The sequence below is a fragment of the Cydia strobilella genome, chromosome Z (assembly GCF_947568885.1).
Source record: "Cydia strobilella chromosome Z, ilCydStro3.1, whole genome shotgun sequence".
In the NCBI taxonomy this organism is placed as follows: domain Eukaryota; kingdom Metazoa; phylum Arthropoda; class Insecta; order Lepidoptera; family Tortricidae; genus Cydia; species Cydia strobilella.
Window position 1 is genome coordinate 52,368,659 of NC_086068.1, and position 21,417 is coordinate 52,390,075.

Sequence of the window (21,417 nt, forward strand, 5' to 3'; positions counted from 1 at the left end):
TGGTTCACGAATCGGCACGTGCACAACGTAGGTACCTATGTAGAAGTAATCAGTGGACCTTGTTCTTATCGGCTCGGATGCAGTTTCATTACAATGCATGGGTACTTAAGCTAAGGACTTTTTCTTTTCCATGCAGACTGATTTTCAGAAGTTACGGTCCTTTCCCCTTTCAATGTTAGGTTATGTAGCTATCCTGAAGACAAAACACTTCCCCGTTATCTGTGCGAATCTTGCTCTATGCACCATTCACTAAACCGGTTAACCCCGGGTTAGTGAATGGTGCATATGGCCCTTAGGCCTCATACTCACGAGCGCTTTTTCAACAAGCACTACGCGTTAAAAAAGCGCTTGAATCAGCCCGCACGCTAAATTACATTACCATTACATTACAAGACCAAGCCTTAAAATTGAAAACCCAACAACGCTTGATAAAAAGCTACAGCCATCGTGTGAACAAATACACATGTTTCCATTTGTGCCATTCGAACGCTTTTTAACGCGCGTTGAAAAAGCGCTCGTGAGTATGACGCCTTAGTCTTCATCTCATATTAAACATATTAATAACGAGTCACACACGTATTTACACGTATTTTGTAGGTATCTCATATTTCCATAGAATAACATGATTTAAGTGCGCGGTTGTTTTATGCGATAAATGCAGCGTTACACGCGATACGTTTGCCGCACACCATTTTATATCAGATAATCTAATGACAGTACATTGTTTTACGCGCAATGTCATTTTTCCTACATTCCGTTCGTTGATCGCATGTATTCAACGCTCCGCGCTTGAACATTTACTTATTTCAGTTTACTTTGACACTTTTCGTAATTCCGACCACTTACTTCAAAAATTCCGCTCTCTGTCCAAATACTCATGCCAGTTTTTATGATTTTCTTCCTGACTATATTCAACGTCCTATTAACATAAACCATATTCTTACTTTGGTTAACACTACCTTTGTTTATGTCCTTGCTAAGTTTATGAAGGATTTTAATATCAAGCTTTAGCTCCTTTCAAAAGTTTTTACCTGTTTGTTTACCCAAACTTTCCTGTAATGATCCTTTAAAAAAAAAAAAGCTGATCCTGGCAGTTGGCTCATTACTTTCTATAGTTTCTATTGGTTTATCTGGTCGTCCATTTTTTCTATTTTTATTCCTATAGTAGTTTAGATTCTTCAACCGATCAAGCATCTACACGGACTGGATCAAGTTCTGATACTGAAATTCTGCTCCCACAACCTTGATGCTGGCAAAATTGTCCCAATGGACAGATGCCATAAGAACCAAAAACTGAACTGAACTACGCCACTTAACCTTTAATAAGTTTAATTTAAGGTGCTAGATGGACGGTGATCAATGTGATCATCATTCACTTAATTAATCCAACCATACTTAATACCCAAACTGTCGCTTATACTTTTTTTTTTATTAAAAAAAATACGTCAACAACTATTAAGGAGGTACAACATAACACATAACCTACTTAAGTACAGTCAAGGAAATTGTTAGGTTAATAACTTTCACCACACCAGCTGGCAAAAGTTCTCTTAATGGTTCAAAAACTGATAAGAAAGTTGCATTTTATTCACATCTGAGGCAAAGTAATCGAATGCAAATTTTGAGTTGTTTTTTTATGATTGCTGGGTAGAATTGACTTTTAAATGATGGTTTTGAATGATAAATATTTAAGTAATAACATTTTGAATCGATTTGCTTTGATTTTGTTTGATATTTTACAGTTAGTATTTATTTTCGTTGTGTTGATGTGGTGAAATTTTGTGTTTCACTCGGTGGCAATATTTGTTTAACCCTCGTGCCTTGAAACCCTCGCAACGCTCAATATTCAATTTGTAAAACAAATAACTATTAACCGTTCGTGATTAAGAGCAGAGTAAGTAGACTCGTAAGGCATAAGTTTTTTACGAAAATTTCGTTTTTGGTACAATTAAACTAAGACAGTAACTCTATCTACTTGTTTTTTTGTTCTTAGCGTAAAAAAGGAAACAAAAAAAATAAAAACGTGTCAGAGCTTGGCTCATTATAATATTTAAAACGAAAGGCTGCTTAAAACAACAAGGTAACTATTTTTTAACCGACTTCTTTACCCAGGAGGGGGTTCTGTATTCGGCTGTGGCTATTTTTTTTATGTACGTTCACCGATTACTCCGAGACCCGTGTTCCGATTTCAGTAATTCTTTTTTTGTTCGAAAGTAACTACCACCAAGGTGGTCCCATATTCATCTGGTTCTGGTCTGATTATGGGATCCAAGAGGAATTGAGGGAATTCCTCAATTTTTAAAGGAACGTGCATGGTGATTTGCGTGTTTTCAATAGCAACTCGAGCATTTTCTCTCGAAAATCACCAATTTATATACACACATACTATAATTATATAATATGTGTTATTAAATTATTATAATTATAGGTATATGTAATATGTATAATATGGGGCATTTTCTATGAAAACGGACCTTATTGTTGATGGCGCTTACGCCGCACAGCGTCGCGCGGCATTGTATTTATATCGGAGCATCGTTAATAATGGCGTAAGCGCCATCGACAATGAGGTCCCTTTTTATAGAAAATACCACATATACTGCCGGACATTCGTGCGTTAGCGCGTGTGGCAACCAACTGGCTTGGTACCGTGAAGGGCACGCGGTTCGTAGGTATAAATCCGAGTTCGCGCGGAGAGTTCCATAGGCTTGGTGGTACTTTTGTTCGTGCTTTCGGCCAATTCTATTTTTTTTTTTCCAAACAGCATCCCTTTTATGAACGCGTGCCATGGGGCTTATCCTTGTATCAGATGACGTAGTAGATCATATCATACGGTCTCCGCCCGTCCGTGCTAATTGCATCGCATAATCGAGTGAACTTTCCGGAAACAAATTAAAGGGATAATATACACTACATTCAGACGATTCATCTCATGCATGACGCACTGCTGACGTGCAAGAGGAATAAATAATTACACACGACCTATTTTAAGGGTATACATGATTTCCATTCCAGTATTCTCTTGTCGACGAATCTTGACACTCAATGGTTTGCTATTCCAAGAAAATTCGTAAAGACACAAATCGAACAAGTTTGACTCAGGTAACTGTTTGCTAGCACTCCGTCAGTGTAAATTCATTGTTCAATTGATATCAACCTGTCATATATGTTATCAAATACCAAGAAGATACATTATTTGTTTATAAGTAGATAAGCACGTACCTACGAGAAATGATATCACCAATTTATCAGCGATAGTCAGGCTCAGGCGTCATGTACCTGTTAGACCAGGATCTCTAGAAGAGTGTCGTAAGCATAATGGTTAGACCGTAGTTGGACTTCTCATCTGATCCTTGTAGATCTCCCAGGCTTTAAGAAACCTGATGTTGCCAGGCTGAAAAGTGGTGCCGTTCGCCCTGGCAACATCAGGTTTCTTAAAGCCCGGGAGACCTACTACAAAGTCAAACTGCGGTCTCATTTTAACAATTATGCATACGACACTTATAGAGATCCTGGTCTATATATGGAAAATTGCGAATATTTACCAAATAAATCAGTGACAGTTTCTTTGTTTCGGTCGTTGATTAAGATTTGGTAAATGATTATTTGTTCTTTAAAATATTTTCTGATTCATCTTAAAACTCAGCCTGTGTATAAAACACCTAACCTAGACACCATAATATTGTAACACCTTACACGTTCCCGCCATTATTACTCGTATGTATCTTACAGCCATTAAAAACACATAAGACGATGTTAATATTGAAATCTAACACTAACACAGCCTAGTAGTGCGAAGACAATGGACTATGGATTAGTGCCTAAGCTATTTTATTACTTTATTGCGTTACACTTTTATTGTTATTGCACATTTAGCAACACATATACAATAGATATTTATAAGATTATCTACTTGATGTGCGTTCTGAGTGATTGTGATATCATATTGATATTGAAATATTAATAATAACAATAGAAAAATAAACGTGCTAAACCTCCAATATAAAAATATTTGCTACAGTCTAAGGAAAAAACGTGCCTCCAAAATCAAGAAAATTTGATTCTCGATCAGATGGCTCCACTACCTTTAGCCTACTCTCGTATAGATGGCGTTGACGGTTTCGTTTGTTATTTAACAATTTTAACGCATATCAGTGAAAGAACATGGGTCAAAATAATATGAAAATAATCAATACAAATATTGCAAATAAAAAACCATTTAGCCGTATATACGAGTAAATACATTTTTTTATATTTTTATTTTTAGTTTTCATCGTGTGTCGATAGATGGCAGTGAATTTACTGTGGCTACAAAATTTACTATGACAGTACCGCTCTATCCTAATATATCCTCTTTGGTATAACTATTATGTAACATTGAGTATCTTAAGAAATATACTAAAGAACAAAATTAGAAGCCGAGTGTGTGTGAATGTGTGTCTGTGTGTATGTATGTGTGTGTGTGTGTGTGTGCTCACTTTAGTAGGTAGTTGGGTTATTAAATTTCAATATTGTAATATTAAATTACTGGCATTTGCCCGCGACTTCGTCTGCGTGGAATCAGTAACAGCAGCTAGAATAAGTTTAGCGCCTGGATAAAGTGTTATTGCTATCATTCAATTTGAGTATATGCTTGACGTCAATTATCAGGCAATTCATTAAATCTCTCAATTTCACCAACCTTTTCACTCTCTTTTGGGATAATTTCCGACATAAAAACTATCCTATGTCCTTCCCCGGGACTCAAACTATCTCAATGTCAAATTTCAACTAAATCTTTCTCATATTTTTTATTGTGACAAAATACAACAAGCACGCCAGCACATTCCCAAATGTCCTCGGTTATCCCTTAATCATAACAAGTGTATTTTTCAGTAACAAGTGGGATTCGTTCGACTCTTATTTTGATCCCACTGTAGACAAACTGGTGTGGACAAATGCGAATATGCCATAATTGGCGGAATGGCCGGGTTATCGTGATTATTAGCTTGCTTACTATTATATTTAGTTTTGTTACACGGAAATTCCAGGCGTCTTCCTCAAGCCTTGATCAGTCCACAGTCCACACGTCATGCGACCTCATTCACGATACTGTGACAATACTGAGAACTCCTTGTACCCCTCTACTGGAGAGTTATGTTTTTAGAGAGTATACATACATACATGTGTGTGTATATTCTATGTACGTATGTTTGCATGTATACTTGTATAGGTGCACTGATCGTGGCATAAACGAAGTGTTGGCGCCTAAAGTACCTCAACAATTATGTCGTAGAAAGTACTCGTAGTTGGTTTGTTCTTTTCAGGTAATTTCTAGATGATTTTTGAGTAAACTGTATAGATAGCCCCATTTTTTCAACGTCAGACATAGTATTACCTGCTGGCTACTTAGTCACTTACCTAAAAATCATTGTAAATCCTGACTTACTCATATGGTAACAGTTCGTATCACATACACAATAGAACATAAATAGCACGTAGCTTTAATACTTAGCATATTTCCCGGTTTTATATAATGTTTTAGTGGTGCAGGTGGTAAGTATAAGTAACACTTTCCACCGTGCGACAAGTGAAAGTCTAACTTGAATTTGCACAAAGTAAATAAGTAGTAGAAACCAGAGCTTTAATTAATATTACCATAGAGTAACTTATACTAGAGCGGTACTGTCATAGTAAATTTTGTAACCCCAGTAAATTCACTGCCATCTGTCGACACACTTTAAAACTAAAAATAAATATTTATAAAAATACGATAAAATGTATTTAAATATGGATAAATGATTTTTTTTATTTGCATTAATTATTTTTATGATTTTGACCCATGTTCTTTCACTGATATGCGTTAAAATTGTTAAATAACAAACGAAACCGTCAACGCCATCTATACGATAGTAAGCCAAAGCTAGTAGCGCCCTCTGAACGAGAATCAAATTTTCTTGATTTTCGAGGCACGTTTTTTCCTTAGACTGTATCCATCTATTACGGAGTTATATCTATCTTTGATATTACCTATATCGAATATCTCATCTTCATTCAAACGTTCTCATCTGCGGCCAAAGCTCATCTGCTCACTGTCATTGCTATCCGACCTTCCACTTTTCCGTTTCCTCACGATGTTTTCCTAACTTGTAATATCGAATATTTAAAGCCATTTATGCCTAATAAAAGTTCCGAACGTGGAGTATTATTATAAAACAATGTAGGTACTGAATAAAATTCCCATGGCACAGGTAATAATACCTGTTAACAAAATTGGATGTGCTTATATCAAAATATCTAATCCAGAAAATATCATTGTCTTATTTTATTACCTCACCTTTTCCCATATCAGTACAGTTTTTACCATGTTGTCAACTAAGTACTTACTAGGATAGCCATTTTGTTTTGTAATATTCGTGACGTCACTGTATCACTTTGCTTAGAAGCCGTTCCGTTCCGATGTATGCAAAACAAGGACGTTGCGATTTTGTCGGTGAAATGTTGCGTTTATGTATATAGTTGCTATACAATATTTCTTTAAATAAAATGTAAGGTATCAGATGGTACCGTTATTTTTTTCCTATTTGAAAGTTTAAAAAAAAGTTTTTTTCTTGAAACTGAGGTATTTTGTTTATATTTGTTAAGTTTTCAATTTATTGTGATAAATTGCTAGATTTAGTTATAAAACTCAACATGTGTCAGCTACCCTATTCCGCCTAACTCTATTACCCGAGAGGCATTGTTCCCAGGACCACTTGAGAACTACATATATGTTATAGAGTTGTATGTACAATTATTATGACCGTTAGGCAAAGATAGATTTAACTCCGTAATAGATGGATACAGTCTAAGGAAAAAACGTGCCTCGAAATTCACGAAAATTTGAATCTCGATCAGATGGCGCCACTAGTTTTGGCCTACTCTCGTACAGAGGGCGTTGACTGTTTCGTTTGTTATTTATAATTTTAACGCATACCAGTGAAAGAATATGGGTCAAAATCATATAAAAATAAATAATGCAAATAAAAAAATCATTTATCCATATTTAAATACAATTTAACGTATTTTTATAAATCTTCATGTCGATAGATGGCAGTGAATTTACAGTGGTTACAAAATTTACTATGACAGTACCGCTCTGTCTTATTATATCCTCATTGCCGTTAGGCAACTAATTACAAACTTAAAAACCTATAATGTTTATGCCTCTACATAGTAATACGAGTTATTATGTAAATCCTAGAAGCATGGATTTTGCATGTGTGGCTTGAAATATTGATTGTTGTCCGTTAAAATTCCATGAAACTCGTTGGCGTTACACTCGCAAGTTCTAAGTGCTGATGTGTTGAAATGTGATGCGGTGTATTGGCGGATATGTACATTATCTATTTAAGTACCTAATTACAGTCAGCAGCCGAAGTGTTCCCAATAATCTAAACACAAAACATTGTTGGTAAATTTGGGCACCTAACCCACTTGTCAATATCTGCTACTGACTGCAGGTAATTGTAGGTACTCATACTTCAAAAGTACATGTTATCTAAGCTAAGGTACCTGCGCCAAAGAAGAAATATCCGACCGACTCCGATCCGACTACAAAAAGGATAAAACAAAATATTATAAGTTCTAATCACTGATCTAGGAACAAATAATGGCAACTTTATTTTACATGTATTTAAATAAAATTGCCAATAGATTTGAATCTGGTAGATTTTTAGGGCGCAAAGAGTTAAAATACGTCGGACTGAGACTTCTCGCCGTCAACTAGCTAAACCTTAGCTGCTAAGGTAATCAGTAGATTATATGTATATTGAATTTCATTAATAATTGGACTTTTGGCCGCCTAGATTGCGCAAATCTACGTATGTGCGATATTATGGTCGGGGAGCAAAAGAGGGGATTTTTGGAGTCACTCGAGCGCGTCAGATTAAGATAGGGGGGATACCTTGCATACTGTTGAGTACCTCCACGAAGTATGTGTCCTTGACACCGAGTCGGGGCTCTAGGACAGCCCGTCAGAATAGTAAAAAAAATCGTAAAAGTATTTCGAATACTCGAGCGCGTCAGATTAACATATGGTGGATTATTTACTTGTTAAATACCTAGTGCCAATTTCAATAACCTGACGATTTTAGCGATCCGTAAGCGAGTAGCAGGGTCACAAATTTGCGAAAAAAAATCGAGACCTTCGGTTTTGGCAAAAACATCCATATAATGGGTACTGTAGACAATAAATGAATACTTATTGATAGGTAATTTTATTTAATTACCGACGAAGGTATCATTGTGGTCTTCTAGCCTGTTTATAGTAAATAAAAATAATACACCCTAGATAAATCTCAAGAATATTACCATACTCAATCGTTACTTTTGTCTTAATGATGACTAAATCACTCTTTATTTTATAGAGAACCCCACTATCTCCTAAAAGTGTCGATCATTGGTTGGCACCAACGTTACGATAAAGCTACGCCCCGTTAGGATAAAGTAGCGTCTATTGCATTATTTTATTCACTGCGGACTGCGGGTGGCAAAAATAATCAGCACTTAACGATCGGATAATGATCTTAAAGTAACATACGACCTTCGTCCTCGGCGTCGTCACAGTCCGCTGCTGTGAGCTAACACACACACATATTAACATCAATTCTTTGTTTAAAACATTTCGCTTGCCGCTTGCGTCATCACATCGCATATCGTGATAAATATTTTTTCTTCGAGCGTATTTAATAATTGGGCCACGTCGACCTGTCGCATAATTCTGCTACCAAGCAGAATTCTAATGAATTCTATGTAATCGTTACATAATACTTATGCACATGCAGAACATTGCGCTTACGCATTAAGTTTATGTAAATTAAATGTTTCTGCATATCAGCCATGTTTTTCGTAAAATAACATGAGAATTTATCCTCCTATATAAGTCCCAGAACCGTTAGTTTAGTTTTTGAATTTGGAACCCTGACTTATTTAATCAAAGTTAAAATTAAGTTTTGGATTAAGGCTTTTATAAGTCCCAGGGGCCCATTTCTCGAACGGTATTGGTCTAATATTATTAGTGTGTTGCCATGGTAACCCATACGACTTGACAGTTCGTGGACTCAGGAGGTTAGGCACTTATCCACGCAAAAGTTCCACAGTTACAAGAGACTTATAAAGGCTCGCCAACTCTTCACGTGCATGACTCCCCTAGAAGTAGCAAACACAAGAGCACGGTAATTGGTTGGCGGTTTGCGCGCTTGTTTGCTGTAGCTAATAAATATCTTGTACATACAACTTAAAATTAATTTCAGGACACCCACCACTGATCCACCACTGATGATAATTTCGAAAATGGGGTTGGCCGGTCGAAATAATTAGCAGATGGCGCCAGCATAGCTTGCCCTGTCAGTCCCTAGAATTGTGTCAAATTTTTATTTTTTAATGCCCTGGATGCCAGCTCTTTAAGCCAAATCTCATAGAAAAATTGGCAAGCTATGATGGCGCCATCTCTGCAAACCTTTGACAGTTGCCAACCGCATTACCATCACTGACATATCCGATCCATATCGTATCTTTAGCAAATTTTTGACGTATCTCAAAGTTCGAATCAGGCCGTTAGTTGTAGAAAAGAAGTGACTGATATATTGTAAAATCTAAGGGGATGAAATTCTATGGGAATACATAGGTACATAATACATAAGTAAATACAATACCCACATCTATTTAGTTGTGCAGCAACCATAAAGTTTAATGGTGTTCACCTTGCCTATACATATGTGGGTCTCTACTAATTGACTTGGTGATAATCCAACAGTTTACACTACTAAAACTAGTGGCTCTGTGAGCTGTAGACCTCGTGAACCCCCATGGCTCCGCGATTTTGAATAATTTCCTTTGAAATTTATTGTCAAAAAATTATATAAGTAATTATCATACCCCGGGGTTTTGGGTGCGGGAATGATTTGCTGTATTTATAACTTTGTTTATTGTTAAATAGTTACCAAAATTAGAATTAAAATTAGGTAGTAAGCTCCAAATGTGCTTAGGATTGTCAAAATAGTTTCTGTTGGACCTTTAAGATTCTTAAGATTAAAAGTCCCTAAATAAATACATGAATAAAAATAAAAAAACCTTTTTTATTATTTAAAAAAACAATCCCCCCCTCTCCCTTTTTTCATTAGCGGGCGCCATTTTCAAAATTTATATAGCCTATAGATGTCACTAACACAATTCTGACGAATTCAACCACATCTCATATGGGCTATATAAATTTTGAAAATTGCGCCCGCTAATGAAAAAAGGGAGGGGGGATTGTTTTTTTTTTCATACTATAGCAATATGGGTATCAAATGAAAGCTAGTGAAAAGACCATTTAAAAATATATTTAAATAGTTTGGTTTTTTGTTTGTTTTAATAATAGTTGCAGTTTAATGTAACAGAAAATTATAATGTTTTTCAACTTGATGTACTTTTCTTATTTTTGGTTATATCTGGTTAATTATTTTTTAACGTTATATAGAGGATATTCACAGTCGCTTCTTATGTATTTTGGATTGATCCATTCAGTCATTTTCAATTAAGAGCAGTTCAAAGTCAACTGTGGATTGTGAAATTTTTGAACGTTTTCTAATAATTTGTTAGACGAAGTAGTGAAAATGACGTCACAGCAACTACCCCCACGGCTTTCGCGCTTGTCATCTCATATATTTGTGTTCAGGATATCACAATGAATGCACTGATACCAAATATGTCCATGTTTGCGACCACATGAGCGAAAAGTAACCAAGCCACTAAAATTGTAAACCGCCTTGGTTTTGACTGACAGATGCAGGTTAAGCAACTAATTTACGATAATTTTTCAACGTTATTAGGTAGATACTTTAAACAATTTTAGGTCTTTTGTTTAAGGCATTCGGTGTTTGACCGAGACCATCAAAGTGACAATGTGTTCCGTTTTTACGAGTTTTAATACGGAATAAAAGAAAGAAAAGGATAGCAATAAAAGTATCCCACTGGTTTCTAGGCTAATGTTTAATTTTTCAAGTTTTATTTCGAAAAAGAAGGTGTCTAAGTATAGTGCCAGTGGTTTGTCAAAAAATGCTGCAAATGGTGTTAAAGATATGAAAATCGGCACGATTGATCTTTATACATATTAATCAATTTGACCCGAAGAAAAAAAACTGAAGGAGCCCAAACTTGGTATGTTTTGAAAATTATTTTTATTTTAATTCAAAACACTGACTGAAATGTAATGATGTGATATATTTTTAGAACCGGCTTAGAATGTCCTTACATTGAATACCACACACGATTGGTTTCTGAACAAAAATGATTATTTTTCCATACAAAAAAAATTACGTCATAACTCCTGTCCTTTTTTTGTTGCTTCGGGTCAAATTGATTTATATGGATCAATCGTGCCGATTTTCATAGCTTTAACACCATTTGCAGCATTTTGCTGAATTTCGAGGTGAATCGCCAGGACTAGAAGGTCACTGAGATATATCAAATTCATCAGCATCACTTAACGTGATTCACTACATAATGTAAAATGAGTAGGTACATCTACATATACAATACACATACCTAATGCTAGCGCAGGGAACCGACAAAATTATCGATCGCTCCCACTTCTAACGATGCATGTCAAGGGCTTGAAATTGAGTCATTTATTATAAAACTGAATTACCTAAATATAACAGACAATTAAATATACATTCAATATATTTATGGGTTTTGTGGGTGATTATTCTTTAAGGTGATCGATCCAACGCCCTTATTTCAAAATCACACAATACATACAACACATCATATAAACATGAACACTATTTTAATTGACACCCAATTTGTTATTTCTTATGTTGTAAATGCCGGCTTATATGTAACGATTTTCGCAGATTTATCTATCGTGTGTATGACAAATTGTTACGATAATTTACAACGATAGATAATTAATGTCATTACCGGGTCTAACGCGATACTTTCAGTTTTTTACCTTTTTTCCGACGTTTCAACTAGAACAACACAACTATAATACGAACTACACACGATCGATAAATCTGCGCAAATTCATTTGCACTGTTACGTATGTAGCCGGCATAACGGTGCATGATTAATCAGTGTGATATTTACTAGGGAAAGCGCGTTTTCACTAAACACTGGTTTTGACGCGATAACTTACAAAATTTCACAAGAAACAAATACATACTTAGGTACATGTGAAATATGTCTGTATGTATGTATATTGAAACAAAAAAATATCAAAATTAGTTAAAACTTTTATCTTGACTTCAGACTAACAGAAAGATAAAAAATATCTACTAGGTATTACGCATTCTAGTTAAGATATCATGTTACATAGTTATCTACATATATCTACATGTATGTTTACTAACAGTGAACTCTGTAGTATAAGTATACGAGTAGGCAGAATAGATAAATATACCGTAGCAGAACAGCAGCTAAGTCCTCAAAATCACCGAATGTTGAAATAGTAAAATCTAACCGCAGAGATGTGAACTAGGTTCAGGGTGAAGTGAAATTCCAATTCATGAAGGGAGATATCAATACTTTCATGGAAAGTATTTAGGTGCTCGCATGTATGTAATGAGCCTCTCATGCGGAATGCGGCGGCAGACATTAACTCCACGGATGTTACTCTTGCAATTCATTATCTCGCGGGTTTCAAGGATGAGCACGTGACATCAATCATTACTACTTAAGTACTTATCTACAACAACGTCAACATCGAAAGTAAATACTAAAATAGATGACCTATACCATATCCGTCCCATTTTCTTGCGTCTTTGACGTCAACTCTAACGCAGCCTACTACGTAGGCGAACAACACGCGAATGCGAAGCGGCGCGGCACGGAGTGAATCAATCCTTTGATACCTATAGAAGTGTCCTACGTGGGCGATCTCGTTGCGAACGCAGACGCCTTGGGCACGCCGCGCCGCGCTGTGCCGCTTCGCTTCGCGTTCGCGAGTGTTCGCTTACGCAAGACGCAGCGTAAGGGCGAGCAGTACATGCTTGTAGCTCCTTTACGAGTCGCTATGACTTCAACAGAAGTAGTGTTGTTACGACACGAACTGTTGGCATTTATTATGGATTTATAATTCATCTTCAGGTTTTTTAGGGTTCCGTACCCAAAGGGTAAAAACGGGACCCTATTACTAAGACTCCGCTGTCCGTCTGTCTGTCACCAGGCTGTATCTCACGAACCATGACAGCTAGACAGTTAAATTTTCACAGATGATGTATTTCTGTTGCCGCCAGGGCTCGGAACCGGTATTTTTTAAAAACCCCGAAATAGCCCGAAATTGAATTTTTTTATGCTCATTACGTAGGACTGAATCATGTATTTAGGAAACAATTTTGCATTATTAAAACGTCCCATTAAAAATGAAATTATAAACAAAAGAACGAAAAAGAACGTAATAATACCGGTATTTTTGTATGGAGCAAATACCGGATTCCGACCCCTGGTTGCCGCTATAACAACAAATACTAAAAACTACGGAACCCTCGGTGCGCGAGTCCGACTCGCACTTGGCCGTTTTTTAGGGTCCCGTACCCAAAGGGTAAAAACGGCGCCCTATTACTAGACTCCGCTGTCCGTCTGTCCGTCCGTCTGTCCGTCTGTCTGTCACCAGGCTGTATCTCATGAACCGTGATAGCTAGACAGTTGAAATTTTCACAGATGATGTATTTCTGTTGCCGCTATAACAACAAATACTAAAAACAAAATAATATAAATATTTAAATGGGGCTCCCATACAACAAACGTGATTTTTTTACTGTTTTTTTTTTTCGTAATGGTACGGAACCCTTCGTGCGCGAGTCCGACTCGCACTTGGCCGGTTTTTTTAATTACTTTTCATTTTGAATGACCATTTAAGATCTATAACAAACAATTGGTTAACAACCATTCTTTCTTACATTTTTCAAGTGAATTTGTTAAGCTATTTTTTTTTAATTTTATGTCAATTAAGGGATCCACATCACGTTTGGTTCCATTTCGTTAAAAAAATTACCCATAAAAATAACATACCAAACTTGCTTAATACAAGGTAATTTATACCTCCATATGTACTGTATTCCTGTCTTTTTAGCTAATTAATAAAACCGCATCTATTTGCCCTGTCTCCCCCTACCTACGCGACTTCATAATATTCATTCTTACTACCGATATTTTCAATCAAACATTCACAGCAATCAGGTATATTTTTTGCACGTGACTGATATTTGCGATAGGCAAGTTTCCAATCGAATTATTACCCAATCACTGTATTTTTGTTACAAAAATGTTTCAAAATACTACATTTAAGCAAGCACTTTGATATGCTGACAACTACATAAGTGATACGTTTGTACCTATAATGAATTTCGTCATAGAGTTAAACTCATTAGACGGACGGTTGTCTCTACCTCGGATACCTACTTAGGTATTATCTCAGGTTATAGATTAGGTACGTGGCCGAAGTAAGAAAAAATGGCATGCCTTAAAAGCTATCTCTCTTCGGCAATAGTGGCCCCAGGCGGCAGGCAGAAATAGGAATGAAATTTTCAGGGCGCGACACCGTTCTTTAGAGTAGCCACTTCGGATGCTGTACACAATTCTTTCGTTTCGATATTTTAACTCCGAGTTAGACTTTGACTCCATGAACATAAATAAAAATTCCAAATTCTTATTCGACAAGGTATTCCATCGAAATGGTGTCACGGACAGTAAAGGCTGGTTTACTTGTACCTACCTACAAGAACATGCGGGCTTGTGCAATCGACGAAGGTCACAATCACAACACTGAAATATGTGGGAAACATCATCCCCGGCCATATCCGTTTGAATTAATGTTCTACTACCTGATTCACTCGTTTAAATTCTTATTCTTAAAATATGCTTGGCCGAGTAAAGCAGGACAGACATTGAACAACAAGCGGTCTTAGGCTCTTTTGTTTTGTAATGTTAGCGTAGGCATTTTTATAGATGTGTGTAAACGGAAAAACCTTGCTAGAGCAGAGCACGCTAAAGTTTAGCATCTGACGATAAGTAGTCTTACAAAGGTCAGTAATGTCAGTATGCACAGTACAGCTATAATTACATAAGACTAGGTCATAGAAATGGCATCACGTCGTTATAACCCCCCTTACTACATTGAGCACCATTGTGGACGCTCTACCTATTCTTTTGACATTATATATATGTATATATATATATATATTTATATAAAACATTTAAAAAAATGAAAACGACACCTCAGACGTTAAAAGCCTATCGTTATCACGCCATCAATTGTGTAATGGAAACAGCTGCTCAATATTGAGTTGTTCCTTGTTCCAGGTACGGACGTGTGTCCTATGAAGTCAGTGGTGCGCCGCATCGGACAACAGCTGTTCACCGCCCTCAGCGGCAAGGGAATGGCGATGCTGGTCAACCATGGCATTGCCGAGGAGAAGGTAAAATAGATACTAAGTGTATGTACCTATACATATAGTGTTCAGTCAGCATCAAACATTACGCGTGTATTTTGATACGACGACCACATAATCTAAGAGTAGTTAGTTTAGGCCCTAATGAAGACACGTTAATAGGTCTTATAAAAAAATTACGACATTTAATACATTGCCGTTCAAAAAAAATCAAAAATGAATGAATTAGTTATGACTAAATTAAAAAAGTTACAGGATCGTTTTATATATAGTCCTAAAACCTACGTCTAAGTTTGCGGCTATAACTATCAAAAATACACACTGCATAGCGACAGCCCAAGTGACCAAATATATTGAAAAACACCGTTCTTACCATAAGAATTAGGATGTGTTGCGATATATTTGGTCACTTTGGCTTAGTTTTTAGGGTTTCGTACCCAAAGGGTAAAAACGAGAGCCTATTACTAAAACTCCACTGTCCGTCTGTCTATCACCAGGCTGTATCTCATGAACCATGATAGCTATTAGACAGTTGAAATTTCGCAGATGATGTATAGTTGGTCAAGGAAAATGTTGTCAGTATAAAAAGGCGGCAAAAAAAATGTAGGCGCGAAGGGTTATCGTCCCATAGAAAATTTGAATTTCGCGCCTTTTTCTACTGACAAGATTTTCTTGACCAACTATATTTCTGTTGCTGCTATAACAACAAATACTAAAAACTACGGAATCCTCGGTGGGCGAGTCCGACTCGCACTTGTGCGGTTTTTTAACTGGCTTTTCGTTGTGTGGCCATGAAGAATATGTATTTAGTGTAGGTCATTTAAATTTAGCAATTAAATTACAGTTAAAAGCGGTGTACGCAGACTTGGACAACTTCTGCGCGCTGCCGGAGGGATGTCGGGCGCAATACCTCCGCAACCCGGCCAACAACCATGGTTACGTGCGCCCGGGGACCGAGCAGTTCGACACCACCATGACGGTAAATAAAAATATTTTTTCTACTCGACTGTAATTTGAATACTAAACTTTAGTTGGGTACTTTTCATGTATGGGCTCCCAACTCAACTATAATATTCATTTCGAAACGGTTTAGTCAACTAATAAAATTGACCAATCACCGCTCGCCGCGGTCAAGAGGACGAAACAAAACGATTAATTATTTATTTTAGATTAATTATTTATCAAAAAAATATATTTATTTTAGGTTGTATAGTAGAATCAATTGGTTCATAAGTCAGAAACGTGCATGTGACACACTTAATATAGCAACATCCATAGACTACGAAAACCGCTTAGCGTTGCTTGTTAGTCTCAATAGGCTACGGTGGCCAAAATCGAGAAAAAAGCTGTCTAAAAATTGAATTTAGCAAGGAGCAAGTGCCAGGGTCTCATTGAGTTACAAGATGGTGTCATAGACCAACCCGCCGGGCCCCGGCGGCAGGGGCGCGTACGAGTATGTTAGCTGTAATCTTTAGGTTTGTTTACCTATGAGATGCTACTAGTTTAAAATATTATTTTTATTGACTCGTAGAAAAAGTATTGTTACAATAGTGATATAATCAAGCTTTTCCATCTCGTACCCAATAAGGCCACTCAGCAAATACTATTAGAGACCACAAATATAAAAAAAAAAAAAACTATTTTCTACTACGACACAGAGTTTTGTGATATAGTTATTGCACTAGTCTAAAGCCCTCTCCAGACTGCGCGTGAATCGCGGCGCGACTTCGCGGAGCGGAAATATCGCGACGTTGACGTATGACTCCACTCGCACAACTTTTCCCACGGCGATTTCCCAGTTTGGTTTGCGGCACAGAGTAACTTATACTAGAGCGGTACTGTCATAGTAAATTTTATAACCCCAGTAAATTCACTGCCATCTGTCGACACACTTTAAAACTAAAAATGAAGATTTATAAAAATACGATAAAATGTATTTAAATAAGGATAAATGATTTTTTTTATTTGCATTAATTATTTTTATGATTTTGACCCATGTTCGTTCACTGATATTCGTTAAAATTGTTAAATAACAAACAAAACCGTCAACGCCATCTATACGACAGTAGGCCAAAGCTAGTTGCGCCCTCTGAACGAGAATCAAATTTTCTTGATTTTCGAGGCACGTTTTTTCCTTAGACTGTATCCATCTATTACGGAGTTATATCTATCTTTGGTTTGCGGCAAGATAGCGGAAAAGCATTAGCTGATCTGATTGATTTTAAGTTATTTAACTGTTAGTTCTATGTCTATCTATGGCATCAAACGTAATTTAGCTGTTTATTCATTTTGTTTTGTTGTAAAACCGTAAAATATAGCTGCTTAATATAATATCAGTCAGAGGCGCTCATACTATTTTTCGTTACGTACCCGCTTGCCCGTACCTTATGTACCTTAACGTTTGAAGGATGTGTTGAGCATTACTTCACGATAAATACATACTGTTTATGTTTAAGGAGCTGCGGCACTTGTTCAACATCACGACGCTCTCGGCGTCCTCCATGCCGGCGCAGGAGATCCCCGAGTTCACGAAACACGCCGTGCCCCTGGCGCAAGACCTCACTAACCTGTCTCGTGTTCTGCTGCAGGCGCTCGCTTACGCTTTCGGTTAATATTTCTTTTTTCTACTCGTCGACTTTAATGGTTGAATTAAGATTTCGTATACCAAACTGTAACTGGGTACTTTTCATGTATGGGCTCCCAACTCAACTATAATATTCATTTCGAAACGGTTTAGTCAACTATAATGAAATTAATGAATTTGACCAATCACGTAGCGCCGCGGTCCAGTGGAAAAGACACTAACGCGCGACTATTTCATGAGTAATACCTATTCATATATTATGCGCGCGTTGATGTCTTTTGTACTATACTAAGATACTTACCTATTTCATGGTATGACTCGTAGAAAAAGTATTGTATAAAATAGTGATATGATCAAGCTTTTCAATCTCGTACCTTCATTAGGCCACTCAGCAAGCTTCGTGGCCTAAACACGGTACTCAACTGACAAACTCTCTATTATATCACAATTGTATAAAATACTATTTTTTACTACAAAACGCCCAGCGATTGGACTTAGTCTCATAATAGAAATACAAATTAAAAATATTTACAGTCACGCCGCTGTTTAAAACCTAATCGTATCAGACTCAGATATCGTCATCTGTTGCTCAATCTGTCTTTTGCTTTTATAATGCTTTTGTTTTTGTTATTTAACTGCCTTGCGAAGTCTCACGTTGCCTTACGAATGTTTATAAATATTAGATATACGATACGATGTTTAAATTACACTTGTTACGTTATTATTATGTTATCCGATATTTCCGTTTGTAGTTAAATTGAATTAACTGGTTTCTACGAGTACACAATTCATTAGCACAGTCGGCATCGAAAGTGTACAATCTAGTATTCAATATCCATTCTCTGATAGTAAGAAAAAAGTCTACGTATATAGAATAATTAGCCTCATGCATGAAGTTTATTAGTGGGGCCGGAAGGTTCTGGAGTGGCGTCCGCGTACCGGAAGACGAACTGCCAGTAGGCCTCCAACGAGATGGAGCGACGACCTGGTGAAGGTCGCGGAAATTCAGTGGATGCGAGCGGCGAGCCTTGGGGGTGGCCTATGTCCAGCAGTGGACGTCTATCGGCTGACATGATGATGATGAAGTTTATATTTGAACGAAATATTTTTATTCGGATGTTTGTTACCGTTATATCATGTTACAAATGCATTTTCATTATTAAATTATCATTTAATTGCTTAAAATAATATATAAAAATAGTACAAAAATTTGCCCGCGAAAAGCTAGTGAGCGAAACGCGCGTAACGTCACGTGACGTCACGCGTTAGACAGGTTACATTATTCACATAAGTGTCATTAGTAGCAAACGTCAGTTGGACCGTCCAACGTGTGAGGTCATCACGCTCTGTCGAATTCACGCCAAAAATTTCAACATTTTAAATATTTTTTAATAAAATAATGTGAAGGTTTACAAAAGTATTTTTATTTTTTCCGGTGTTCAAGCGATATAAATTATGATAACAAAAATAAAAATAATGCATGGAGCTAGAAGTACAGATAAACATGCAATTTGGAAAGTATTCGAGGGTGATACATACTCGTACTTTTGGCGCGTTGTTTCATACGCTACTGCTGATGCTGGATGTACATGTCTTGCAATAGTAAGTATTTTTTGTAAAACAGAAAAGCCCTTACGGCTTGACGAATTTTTTTTTTTTACTAGCCTATTATGGTGTCCCACTGCTGGGCAAAGGCCTCTCCCCTTGTCTTCCACGACTCCCGATATAGTGCCTCCTCCGGCCATCTGTTGAGAAAGGTGTCTAGGTCGTTTCGCCATCTCCGTCTGGGCCTGCCGGGTCCGCGCCCCTCTTCTGGCATCCATTTGGTAGCCATGCTAGCCCATCTGTCTGGATGCATGCGGCAGACGTGACCGGCCCAGTCCCATTTGAGCCTAGCAGTCTTCTCACGTTTTTGCGCGCAGCGTGGTGTTCCGGATACGATCGGTCCTCTTCACACCTAAAATGCTGCGCTCAATAGCCCGTTGGCAAACCTTCAACTTGGACTTCTGACTCTCAGTGAGTGACCATGTTTGAGCACCGTAGGTTAGGACGGGCAGGATACACATGTCGACGAGTTTTCGCTTCAGTGACAGTGGAAGGCTACCCTTCATCAGCTCTTTCATGGACCAGTAGCTCTTCCAGGCGTTTTCGACACGGCGCTCGATTTCTTTGTCTTGCCTGTTGCTGAAAGAGACTAACTGGCCCAAGTAAATATACTCGTCAACATAGTGTATAGTCTGCCCGTCTACCGTAATCGTACGTTTCCTGCTGTTGGTCATCACTTGAGTTTTGGTTCGATTCATTTAAAGTCCAACTTGAAGGCTTGCATTGCATTGCAAAGAGTGACGAATTTTAAAGACTAATATTTATGCTAGACATTTTACTTTTAAAATTAAATGAGTGATAATTAAAGTAACCCGTAGCACATAAATATTGTCACCGTCGTTGCATCGCAGCCATCGATTATTATCAAACGCACTTTGACTGTTGCGTCAATCAATAACAACCGGTTCAATGCCTATCCAATAAATCATAGAATCATAATCAGACTCACAGAACAGTCAGTTATTATGTTTGACGCTACAATAACTTATAGGTGCCTATAGTTTATTATATACTTATACGGATTGGATATTTCAATGGAGAACCTTGACCGGTTCCTCTTTAACTAGCTAATACCTATCGTTATCACACACGCTGTTGCATCTCGCAGTACCTATATACTCGAAGGTATAATGTAATGCAGTTGACAATAAGAACCAATGATTTTTTACCATACCAGCTGGTAAAGGCTCTCTTGATTGTTCAAAAACTGATAAGAAAGTTGCATTTTATTCACATGTGAGGCAAAGTAATCAAATGCAAATTTCGAGTTGTTTTCTTATGATTGCTGGTAGAATTGACTTTTAAATGATGATTTTTTTTAAATTATTTGTCCATATAAAAAAATGATGATTTTGAATGATAAATATTTAACAACATTCATTTTGAATCGATTTGCTTTTATTATGTTAGATATTTTACAGTTAGTACTGGAGGTTCGATATTGGAATCTTTCGCTTGCTCGACCATCAATATTAGTACGAGACGTTAAACAACAACTTTGCCTCCTTGTAAAACAAATAAAAACTAATAACTATATATTATGGAAACGTATTAAAATGTTTGCAATGCAAAGTAAGCCATTTTTAACCGACTTCAATTTCATAGAAGGAGGAGGTTCTGTATTCGGTTGTGGCTATGTTCTTTTTTTTTTTTTTTTTATGTATGTTCACCGATTATTCCGAGACCCGTGGTCCGATTTGAGTAATTCTTTTTTTTGTACGAAAGGAGCTACTTCCAAGTTGGTCCCATATTAATCTGGTTCTGATCTGATGATGGGATCCCTGAGGAATTGAGGGAACTCCTCAATTTTTAAAGGCACATGTATGGTGATTT

The 21,417-nt window shown here is 37.0% G+C and overlaps 1 protein-coding gene across 1 annotated transcript in view; it reads left to right on the forward strand.

Moving 5' to 3' along the window:
• LOC134753966 (uncharacterized) overlaps window positions 1-21,417 on the forward strand; it is a 45,812-nt gene that overhangs the window by 17,169 nt on the left and 7,226 nt on the right. The window contains exons 2-4 of the mRNA XM_063690001.1: window positions 15,307-15,422; window positions 16,240-16,374; window positions 17,852-18,002. Coding sequence (XP_063546071.1) covers window positions 15,307-15,422; window positions 16,240-16,374; window positions 17,852-18,002 — 402 coding nt within the window. The remainder of the gene's footprint in view (window positions 1-15,306; window positions 15,423-16,239; window positions 16,375-17,851; window positions 18,003-21,417) is intronic.